The sequence below is a fragment of the Atractosteus spatula genome, chromosome 19, assembly GCF_055471065.1.
Source record: "Atractosteus spatula isolate fAtrSpa1 chromosome 19, fAtrSpa1.hap1, whole genome shotgun sequence".
In the NCBI taxonomy this organism is placed as follows: domain Eukaryota; kingdom Metazoa; phylum Chordata; class Actinopteri; order Semionotiformes; family Lepisosteidae; genus Atractosteus; species Atractosteus spatula.
The window spans coordinates 11,791,993-11,804,350 of NC_142724.1; the positions used below are offsets into that span (position 1 = coordinate 11,791,993).

The window sequence follows — 12,358 nt, forward strand, 5'->3', positions numbered from 1 at the left end:
AGACAGTAAAATCATCATTAACCAGCTGAGATCAATGATATTACTCTTGGTCATTGTCCTCCGTTGTATCAGCAGCATTTTCCCTGTTTCCTGTTATTACAGTATGTAAGAATACCTGTGTTACTCTGAGGGATATTACGAAAATACTCTGAAATCAGTAAATCATTTTTTTGGCTTTTACACTTTTGAAGTGTGGTCTGCTGGTGCTCTTATTTCCTTTCTTCACACAGAGCTAAAAGGCAAAGTGATAAGATTAATTCAGGCTCTGCAGAGGAACTGAAAGATGTACACAGACCTCTTAAAAATGCTTCCCCACATGCTGCTTCATCTGCATAAATAACAGAATGTTTCTGTTCCTATTTGACATACTTCCAATAAAGGGTCTTTTAAGTTCAAAACTTGAGCCATATCCAAGGTGCAGTAGGTTTTGATATGGGGGAGGGTACCATCCAGGTTCTCTTGCTATACTGTTTTATCCAGCCCAAAAGAATGAATACAAAAAAAGCCACAAGTGGTTTGGTTTATAAGGCAACACCATAGCACAGTGGTTAGCATTGCTGCTGTACAGTGCTGGGGCCCTGGGTTCACTTCCTTGGGCACTGTCTGCGTGGAGTTTGTATGTTCTCCCCAGTTTTGCGTAGGTTCCATCCCACAGTTCAAAGACATACAGTTCTGGTAGGTTAATTGGCATCTGTAATACCCATATTTTCTGTGTTAGTTTTAAATAAGGACAGTGGTGGTCCAGGCTCTGTCCTGCCATGGGCCTATTGTTTGCCTGGATAAGCTTCAGCTCATAATTGTGTAGAGGACGAGAATGCCAAAATGATACCAGAGTAAACCATCCCAGTTATTTGTTGCAAAAAAAAATGGAACAGTTTTTATATCCATTTGCTGAATGAAAGTGCAACAGTAGGTCCAGCCCTTGTGTTAAAGAAGCTGTGCAGGCACTGTTGTACCCTGCCAATATTCTGTATGAGTTAAGTGCCATTTGTGCCTAACCTGCTTTATAATGATTACAACCTTTCTCTTCTCACACTATGTAGGTCAGGGCTTTAAATAGGCTTTTGAAAGCCAAATGAATATTGAGCTGCTTGCTGTACTGCTCTGCTAAATTGAGAGAAGGTCAAAAAGGAGAGGAACAGAGTATCTGATGTTCTGAAACAAGGGAGCAACTTGATGGCTTTTTCATTCTTTCATACTTCCTTGGGTTTCAGACCAGTGCTCATAAAAGAGAGACCGAAAAAATACATTTTTTTTCCAAATGCTTTTATTTTTTTATCTAGTTATTCTCCTGAATTTGCACTGACTTGCACTACCACTAGCAGAATAATACTACATATACTGTAGATGAATAAGATTGCCTCCTAGCTTATTCTTGAAACATACCATGATACTGCATTCACTAAAATGTTAAACATTATCAAGAAATCACACTCTTTACTTTCTTAAACGTATGAGGTTCATACAATTCAAATTTACCCTAGAACCAGTAGACATATGTTCATGTACCTCATTCTTATGAAATTTGTATTGATTATTTGAAAATATTAGTATAAAAAGTTACTCCCACATACTAGTGAAACAACACGTTCACAAAGATTATTTGTTATGCATAGCTTAATCAGTTTTGGGGTTTTGTATTGTCTACGGCATATGTCTTTCTTGACTTTGAAATGTTATATTTTAGGCATCAATTTCATAACCAGGGTGCAGGAGCCTTATCAAAAAAGAGTGATTTTGAGTAGCATACAGTACAAATGAAGTGTAGTGAATTTAACTATTTGTAGATCAGTCTCTGCAGAGTGGGAAGTGAAATTTGCTGGCCCTTCATGAGCCACTAACACACCCATTAAGATATTGTCTGCTGTGACTGGGTGTTCCACAAAAATAGGACAAACGCCAGCACCACAATATTTCCTGAAGCCTGCAGCTAGTATTTAAAGAGAAGAAACCATGCTGTGACCGGAAAGTCAAATGACAGTGAAAGGAACTCTTCAGTTCATATAAGCCCACAGGAGATGAAGGCAAGGAAAAGATATATGACATATATACTGTACATATCTGAACACCATTCCGAGTAAAGGTTTAGTCAGAGATTGCTTTGAGTCATGGGATACATAAATATTAATTAGCTATGACCTTTTCATAACTTGAAACTAATTCATATTCCTATGTCAGATACATTTATTTATAGGCCACAAACATCGCCCAGCACCTTTTTTATGTCTGGTGTAGTTTTATTGGCTGATTGCATTGTCTGTATTTGGCCTTATTCATAAACACCACACGGTATATTCGTTTGTAAAAACATTATGTATACACAGCATCTGAAACCGAAAAAATGTTTTATTTAATTGTATCATACAATTAAAATATAACTATAATGCATGTTTCCCTGCCATTAGCTGTATCTTAATGCTGACTGTATTTGCATTTTAACAAAACTTTCATTGCATAAAATAGAATTAGATTACAGTCTTGGTGGCACAGAAAGCTCACTGTTGAAGGCTGTGTACTAGTTTATGTAAAACTGTTTTACATTGAAAAAAACAGCATTACATTAAAAGAGTAAATTGAAAGAGTGCATGTCTTTATAATTAGTTTAGATCTGCAGAATGATAGGACGAGTTTCAAAATACAGACTGAAGTTGAAACGTTTGCCTAGTCAAGCAAAAGCACTTGCAGCTCATGAATGTTTCACTGATGATATACTGCAGGCTTTCCAGCTGCCCGGCTGAATCTCACAGTGATGGCAACAATGTCCTGCTAGGAAGCAATGATAATATAAGTCACCTCTCATGCAACAGAAATTGCAGGAAAAACATTATCCTGTGCATAACTTGCAGTGTGCATGAGCTGGCACATAATGTCCACATTGACATTACCTCTGCATTCTTTAATTAAGAGGTGACTTGCACTTTCAGTGTCTGAGTTTCTCAAAAAAAGCAGCTCACATTCGATTGTAATCAGCTATCTCCAACTTCTCCTTTATCTGCATATGAACTAAAACCTTGGTTTTATTAAATGAATTGAACATTTTCTATTTAATAATATCCATGCTGCCCCCCAAAAGGTATTGGGACAGCAAGGTCAAAACGTTTGTTATTTTTTGTTTTACATTCACAAAGTCTGTATTTGTGATCATGAGATAAATGGGAATGATAAGTACACTATAATGTACATTTTGTTTTTTTAGTAATTCCATGCATTTAATCAGATTAGAATAAAAACTCCCCTTTGTGTTCAATCGAGTGACTTCAGGTGACCATGGGTACTTTGACACATTCACTTAAAGCCCATTTTGCAGTGTAAAGTTCAGTTTTCAGCTGCATACTGTATCACTTTGAGGGAATAACTGCAAGATGACTTGACATATTGAGCTCACCAAACTCTTTGTATTGTGACTTTGCTGCCCCAGTACTTTTATACAGTATGGTCCTTTAATTATAGATATATAGACTGTGTGCCTGTACTGTAGGTACTGTAATTATATATATGCAAAAATTGAAGGTAACACATGAAGGAAGGCTCAACAGCCAAAACATTGCAGCCAATGCACACTTGCGCAGCTCCCAACTCGAACGAGTATATAAATGCATTGCATTTAAACACACATGTACACAAACACAATGTACCCTTAACATTTTAGGTTTTCATGTGAGCCATTACTGCACTTTCCTCTTGTTTTTCCTTTAGTTTTGTCACGTCTCTTGATGGACACCTCCCATTCGCTGAGAAAACGTTTTGCAATTGCACGATGCTTACGCGCTTGTCATGATTATCATATCATGTCCTTGAAACACGTGCTGACTTGTGCCAGGGCTGAGACCCTGCAACCAAGTATAGTTCCAAAATTGCTCTGCAGTGCCAATAATACCTTGCCTTTACAATAAGCTTGATAATCAAGTGCTACAGTAATACTCTGTTTGCCCTGCAGTGTTCAACTGCTAGAAGTCTGGTGATCAACGTCTTTTTCTTGCTGTTCGTACCTGTCACTTTAATTGACCCGGTTTCTACCGTACTAATTCTATTGATAACTCAGCATTTGTAGACGTTTCTACATATAATATTTGGTTTTTCATGCTTCTGCCATCTCAACACAAGCACTTTGGAGCACCTCTCGCCTTTCTGCAAAACCAAATGCCTTTCCAGAGCGGAACCTGTTTTTCCGGAAACACAAAGGTTTTAGGGTTGAAAATCGATTCTAACAACATTCCTCTGAGGAGTGTGCTACTGCCTTTATCAGGTGTACTGACTTATAAACAGGGACAGAATTTCTTGAAAAGGTAAAGCAGAGTAATCTGCATAGGCCGCATTATGTTTCTATATACAGTAAGTTTCTGACTGTGCTACATTTGTTTCTGGGGATGACGAGGCAGCTTTAAACAAAAAATGCTTGGAAGAAGCACTGTACTTCAGCCTGGGCTGCCCCTGTCCCTCAATTCTGCTGCTTGTTTGTTAACTTCAGGCTGACATCTGACAGGTATGTCTGCCCATGTCTTTGCTGGGCCGATCTGTGCTCCCAACATCATAGGTAGAGGAGCCAAAATACTGATGGTAATGATCCTGGTAACTGAATCTGTGGGTAGTTCATGATCATAAAATGTAAAACAGCACACGCAAACACTGTCATTGAAAGCACATCAAGGCAATAAGCAGTGATTATATTTCAAAGTGATTATATTTTTGCTATAGCCGCTCACACAGTGTGGGGCAATCTAATGTACACCCACTGAAAGACATGATGCGTTTTCCAGAGTCAAACCAGTGACTTTACAGAAAGTGCAAAGTGGTGGCCCATTTGAGTTTTTAGGTTAAAAGTTCAACATAGAAGTTCAAGCTTCTGAATAGCTCTGTGGTCAATTTACACCCTTAATTGACTATACATGTACCACCACTACAGCCTGTCAGTCCAACCTTAAGGGCAGTTTACGGCCCTGTCACCGAGTCTCAGATGATCAATCCGGTCATGAACATTTTTTTTTCTTCTTGCTCTGAGCGCGTTTGAGATGGTGTTCATGCTGCGCAATGTTAGAAGGCCATGTTGGACCAGCATGAAAGGATTTATACTTTAAATCCGACACAAACTGTTGCACTGTCAATGTCACTGATATACCATTATTACAAAATAAAATGAAGGTATCTCAGTCTTAGCTGACCAGTCTACTTATTCTAAATGACTAAAAGAAAAACCAGAAGCCCTCTTAGAAGATACAGTAATGTTTTGAAATGTATCTCTCTCATGCTTGGGCATTACATGTAGCTCAGAAACTCCTCTTAAAACCGTGAGTAAAAGACCATTCACACAGCATTTAATGAGCACTCTTTATTTTGCTGTAGTTGCCTTTTAATGTATTCAGTGTTTGTGCACCTGTCCTTAAAGGCCTGTAAGACTGTGTTATTCAGTCCGGACAATGTGTCTCCTTGTACTTGAGAAAGATCAGAAGGACCATAACTCATTTGGTGGCGCCAGCAAAATGACTCTGAGCCAGTGTACACTGAAAAACTGTTTCATTGTATGACGCCTGGGCGAGAAACATCCCATCTAGGATAAACAGAGTTCTCTTTCCCTGCCGGAAGCCAGGGAAGAGGAAGTGACTCTGGAAAGGTGACATGCTCAGCGTTCTGTGCATTCCATTCGGCTGAGGTTTCAGGCCTGACATCAAGTCAAATACAGCAGTGGCCAAACACCAGGAGAATATAAAACCCCAGAAACCGTCGGGCTCAGGCTTTTCATTTTGAATGCTCGGGGGTTATTATGGTTGGTACTTTTACATGAAAGTGACATGTAAAAATTGGGGGTTTTCAATGAGAATTAGACGTTTGCATTATGGTTCACAGTGGTCTTTATTCAATCTTGGTGGAACTGCTCATGGTGACCTCTGAGCTACAGTTCTAGACTGGAAATAGCAGTTGTTGAAACACTTTGCTGTCTTAATGTCATTTTAAGCCATTTCTTCTGGAATGGAGGAAGAAGAAAAGAATAAAAGGCATGAAAAACTTTGTAAGGAATCTCAAGAAAATGAGTTTTGACTGTTTCACTGTGACCTTTGGAAAGTCCTTAAAAAAGCAACATCCGCCACCCTGTAAACAGGTCTCAGTTTTATTATTCCTCACCAGAGCATTTAGTGTCATCCTGGCAGCGGCGAACCCTACAGAAGGAAGTGAATTAAGAATAAAAATAAAAAACAATAAAAATACGTCTGATCTGTAGTGCAGTTTACTTTTAACATGACCTCTGGACATTCATATATGTTTGAATTTTTAGCAAATACACGTTTTTTGAAGGAAATAATTAATCTGATTAGCATTAAAAAATTCAAAAGCTTTGCAGCTTTGGAGCAGGTTTTATCTAGACACAATATGAGAGTCGTGGTTTACAGTACATGCCTACATGCCGCCCACAGTGGGCTTTCTATTTTATATTCTACTGTCGTGTGAGTGGGCAGCACAGTGGTGCCGTGGATAGCATTGCTGTCTCAGAGAGGCCATAACGGGGCACTAGTTCAATTCAGGACTAGGGGTACTTTCTGCATGCAGTTTGTATGGTCCCTCTGTGTTTGTGTGGGTTTTCTCTGGGTGCTCTGGTTTATGGATGGATGTTTGCCCGTTATGCCTTCCAGCATTAGGGGCAGCAACATCCTGTCGCTGTTTCCATAACATAACTTTTGTTTTTTTACAAGACAGAGTTGTTAGCCTTGTACCCAACCTCCAACATGGAGGACCTGGCGCCCGCCATGAGATACGAACCCACTACCCTGAGATTTTGAGTCTGGTGCTCTACCAACAGAGCTAGTCGGGGGCCCGGGAGTCCCAGGATATGCTGGTAGCTTAATTGCCTTCTGGGAAAACTGGCCCTGGTGTGAGTGTGTGTGCGTGTCTGTGTCTCTGAGTGCCCCGCAACGGACTGGAGTCCTGTTGAGGGTGTACCCTGCCTTGCGCCAGATGCTTGTTGGGATAGGCTCTGATTCCCTTGTGACCTTGAATGGGAAGAAGCGGTTAGAAAATGGATGGATGAGTAGAATTGGAGTGCTGGTTTGCATAAACTGAGAATAGTCCTGCTGCCTTCTATAACCTTAAGAGGTGACCTGGATAAAGTGGTCAGAGAATGATTGAATATGTTGTTAGCATGTAAACATCAGTTGTATGGTTGCATTCCAGGTGCTTCCCTTGCCTTTGTAACAGTACTCTTGTGCTAAGTGGCTCATATCTTTGCTCATTTTTCGTGAAAGCAAAGCCTTAAAATAGCCAATGAGATCTGATCAATTTGCCTACCCCCCAACCCCCCTCCCTACTCTTCTTCCCACAGTTTAGATGAGAGATGAAGAAGAAAGAACCACCCCCACCCCTGTACCCAGCTTCTATTTTTAGAATGATGAGGCAGTAAAAGTTTCCATTTATACCCTCCTGACACTTACCTCAGTTGAACAACAGGAAGTGCAACCAAATAAAATGGGTGCCTGTGAGTGCCTGCGTGACAAGTGATTCTGAAAAACTGCACTCCTCCTCCTTGTGGACAGCAGCAGTCAGTGCACATGGTTTGTTCAAGATACTGTTGAACAAAAAGACAAGTGGTGGACAAGCTTCATGCACTACCCTCATTTTGATAAAACTATTGCTTTTTCTTCATTTTCATTTTGGAGACATGTCTCTGCAGGAGTGGCTGCCCTAATGGTCTGTGCTAGGCTTAAGTGACTGTCCAATAAGTGCAGAAATGGGCACCATAGCCACAGTATGCCTCTGCCCAGATCATACAGAGCAGGCTGACGTCTACAGTGAGGGATTCAGCTCCTGCTCATGAGCCAAAATACCAAGAGGATCCCACCTTTCTCAAGGTCTGAGGAATCAATCTAAAAATGCAGAAGGCATCTAAATTCTCCCAAAATGTAGGCAAGGATTTCTTATTTTTAAGAGTGGGGATGGAGTTGTTTTTTAAGATGCCCATGTCTGTACTTCTGTGATTTCTGATTACCAACGTGCTTTTTGTGTTCTAGAAGGGGAAATCTTGATGAAGTGTAGGCGAGCCATTCCCCAGCTGGGGGATGTGTTCACCTATATTTAATCTTGTGGTCTTTTGTTTATGTACCATATGTATTTTTTTCATAAAAAGCAGGAAAATCACCTCTTTGCCATTAATTAAGGTCAGATTTTGATTAATAAAAAGAGCTCTGGTAATCGGGAGAAAAGTAGACTTTTCAGTGAAAGAAAGAGGTCTTATATCCTGAAGTGACTGGATGGAAGGCTGTTCCTGATGGAACGTCCGCTCAGTCAAGGCCAGTTCACATAGCTGAAACTGACATGTCCGTCTGTGAAGGCCCCAGCGAGAAAATATCTGGAGAGCTCAGGGTCCCGCTTGTGAGTGAGGGCTTGTGGCCACTGTAATGTGCTCCTTTCATGTTACTTATTTCCTTCTCTTTTTTTTCTCTCTTCTCTCCCCCCCAGTTAATGAAATCATAAGGAAGGATCTGACTGGAGTGCATGGCAGAGGTCAATCATAGAGGGACGATCTGTCCGGAAATCTTTTCTCGGCGATGTTCCGCTGCACGCCACCTTGGGGACTGCCCTCGTGCCAGAGCTAGCTTCTGCCTTCTCTCCAGCTGCAAACAGCCCTGGCCTGGGACCACCGCTCAGAACAATGCATTGGCAAGGAAAAAAAAAATCGCTTCTGGCTGTGGCCGAGCTGTTCTGCGTGCCTCTTTCCTGCGATTATCACACAACTGCGCTCCATTGAGACATACCCATACCTGTCACGAACTGAGGTCAAGCAGTTTTTCCATACGATATCTATTGCTTTACAATACTGTGACGTCTTTGTGCATGTGTGACCCGGTGTTTAGCGTGTACTGTATATACAGTATGTGTATATATTTACACAGTACATATATACAATGAAAGCATAAGCACTCATCACAACAAAAGGCTATTGAGGTTTACTATTGAACAAGAAAGGTTATTGGGGCCACAGCACAGAATATGGTGGAAACTGAAACGTCAGAAAGCGAAAAGGAAAAAGCAGAATTTAAAAAGAATAAATTTGGTTGACTTCAAATTGAGTAACATATAGTACCGTCGGGGTGGGAAGGCGATATCATTCTTGCTATTTTAAAGTTGTAGTTTTTTTCATTAAGATGTTTGTTAACATAACTGGACAGCAAGCTACCGTTGCCTTCTCAGCTAAGTACATTCAGTGGACTTTGACAATTCATTCTTAATTGGCAACCTAGCGTTTTTATTTCTTCCCAGAATTTGCCATGATAAATGGAGTTAATAAGATAGATAGATAATACTTTATTAATCCCGTAGGGAAATTGATGATCAAAAAATAATGGAAGCTCTCCCATAGCCCATCTCCTCAACCCACACCCATCAATACCAAACTGCCAGTGCAGAAGACTTTTGGCTCATTGTATAAAAGAACTTCTGACTATCTGTAGTTTCTCAAGACCAGTGGCTAAAAAAACCCAAAACAAAACTGGCTCTTAAGTCTTAAAATAATTTAACACAAACAGCGTTTTGTCTATGTGTCCTGAATACCAGTTAAGGGAAGATTTGGATATGAAAGTTTAACTTATAAAGAGACTTATAAACACCTATTCTGTTTCCAGCAATCATTACAACACCAGCTGTACAAATAGTTGTTACAGACGCTTGATGGTATGGGTCTTTGGAACACATGAACAAAGATGTCACATGAATATGTCCTGTGCTCACTTTGATCACGCTTTAAAGTTCTCTCCGACGGTAACAAATGTAAAAACAGAATCATCGGTTTCTTTTAAAAGAAATATTTATCTGGACCTTAGTATTCAGCTTTGAAATTTATCCAGCTTTGGAAAGTCATTCAGTGGCCGTCTGAGAAACAGCGACGACAAACATTGTTAACACCTCTGAACACTCTGTCAGAAAAAAACCAGAGGACATCGAACACAGTGACATGAAATAAGAAGAAGGTAGAGGAAAACCTTTCTTTGGGTAAACTCTGTTTGAGTGCTTCTAGCGAATGAGAATTTTATCAGCTGTTGTAATTGATGACAAGCCACTTCCAAGCACAGCCACAACCAAAAAAAAGAAGAGAAACTGGATACTTCTGGCAGATTTGTTTATGATAGTGACTTGTACAAACATTCTTGGTAGATAATGCAGTTTATATATCAACCTTCTGCAGTGGACTATCACATGTCAGCAATTGCTTTGTGCTACCATATTAGAAGAGGAAAGATTGTGATTTTGTAACATTTTTTTTTATTTAACATTTCAAAGACTGAATAATAACTGATACTTCCACCAAACTTCCTTCCAAATAGTAAAATCCTGTCTTTCATTCTTAAACTTGAAGCTTTTTGAGTAACATGTACAGTAAGGTAACAGTACAGTGTTTTGGTGGGATTTTAATGTTTTCCTTTCTCAGAAAAGGTTTCATAACACATCTGTGTGGGCAAAATAATAATTGCTAAACTGGCAGTCCTCAAAAACAGTAGTAAAGCAATTTTAGATTTTATTTTTATAAATATTTACTATTATGTTTCAATTTCATAAGAAATTACACAAATTCATTTTCTGAGGAGGTTTCTTACACATTTTAACTAGAAGCCTGCTTTGACTTTCCAAACAAAACTGCAGAATTGTGACCTTACCTGACTGGGTTCCAAAATATTTAGAGTGAACTCATACTTTTAAGAAAGTGCCTTATTTGTAAAATGATTCCTTATTGTTGTGAATGTTTATATAAAACCAAACTCAATATTGTGACTCTGCTGTAGCAAAACAACACACATGCTTATGCAAATATGTACATGATACATGATTAGCAAAAAAATCCCTTAGGTCAGGTCTTATGCTAAAAAAAAAACCTTTTTCATTCAAGTGCTTGAAACAGAGAAAAATGAGCAAAGTGATTTTAGTCCTGCAACAAATGTTACAGTCAGCTATCTTCAGCAATACTCCCTGAAATTCTTTGCTTTTTATCTTACATCTGAGGGTCCAGTATGCTGGAAATAATCTAAATTGAAGCATTGTTTATTAACCACGAAGCTTCTTAATGTCTTTAATATGTTTTAACAGCCTGCATTTCTGTCATAAACTACAGATAATGAAAAAGTAAATGTCCTTCTAAGCTGCCTTTTATGTATTTTATTACACAGTTACTATTAATATTGCACATTGTATTATAGTGCTAGAACTGAATGAAAATTTGGAGCAATAATTTATTGATCAGCTAGATGCTGAAATTAAACTACCAGTTGCTTGCACCTTTACTTAGCGTTAATGCTAAATGCAATGCCATTGAATTGCAGTTTTTAATTGTAGCTGAGGTTTTTATTCCAGTGCCTTCAAATGTTCTTGAGAACAGTAGATAAAGATTAGAAGTTTCTTCATGTAGTCATATTTGAGGGTGAATCTAAACTGCCAAAGATTGTAATTATTTATTTTTTAATGTTCATTATTCCTGACAACTGAAATACTTTTTTTTTTAAAAAGACGCCTACTTTAGTGGCATTTTAAATATTTTATTTATGCCTGAATGTCTAGTATTGGCTGTTGGTTTGCTACATAAGCCTGGACAGAGAGTACTTTTAGAACTGCTTCTGATTTCTGAGGGGGCCTTGATGGAAAGATGTGTCAATCGCAAGTTCAGTCTGCACACCACTTGTCTTTCTCAAAGTTGAATATGAAAGAACCGTTTGCAGTGATAAACGGGATTCCTGTGACAATCTTACAGTTTGTGTTCATTCCTTCCAAACGTTCAGTTTTGGGTGAAATAATAAGCACATTGATATGCAGCTGATATATATGCCTTCGTAGAGTATATATATTGTAAATATGCATAAAGAAGTTTAAATTTAACATAGTAGTCACATTGGAAATATAGTTGTGGGGGCTTTCTGAGCAGCTCAGACAGCAAGGGTGCTTGGATGGGTGCAGGAAGAGCTCAGGGATCGTGGGATTGAGCCTTGGCTGAGCATTACTGAAAGTGCTGTGGAGTTAGTTGGGCAGGGCCTTGCAAACTCTCAGAAAAACAGCAGCCTCCTGCGCTTCGGAAGGCATGCAGTTTTTACCGAGGATAGCACCCCTCTTCCGATTGGTGCCGAACCTCCAGCATTGGGCGGTGTTGCTTGTGATACATGGCACAAAGGTGGACAGGTTGGAGGAGCCCTGTCTTCACTTCCTCATTGTCCCCTGTGTGCAGTCACAAGGTTCGTAGAGTGAAAAACACATTTTTCTCTTTCACATCAGGTGGGTGTGCCAAAAATATTCAGCTATTGTAATGAAAAAAGGCAAATTCATATTTCAGCAGATGCACTTGAACGTTTATTTCTAGCTTAATATATTACATTTATACTGCATTTTTCTGCTAATA

At 39.3% G+C, this 12,358-nt stretch overlaps 1 protein-coding gene across 1 annotated transcript in view; it reads left to right on the forward strand.

Moving 5' to 3' along the window:
- nfatc2a (nuclear factor of activated T cells 2a) overlaps positions 1–9,012 on the forward strand; it is a 57,862-nt gene extending 48,850 nt beyond the window's left edge. Inside the window, exon 10 of the mRNA XM_088937644.1 lies at positions 8,443–9,012. Within this exon, the coding sequence (XP_088793770.1) occupies positions 8,443–8,498 (56 nt within the window). The 3' untranslated portion in view covers positions 8,499–9,012. The remainder of the gene's footprint in view (positions 1–8,442) is intronic.
- Positions 9,013–12,358: the final 3,346 nt, after the last annotated feature.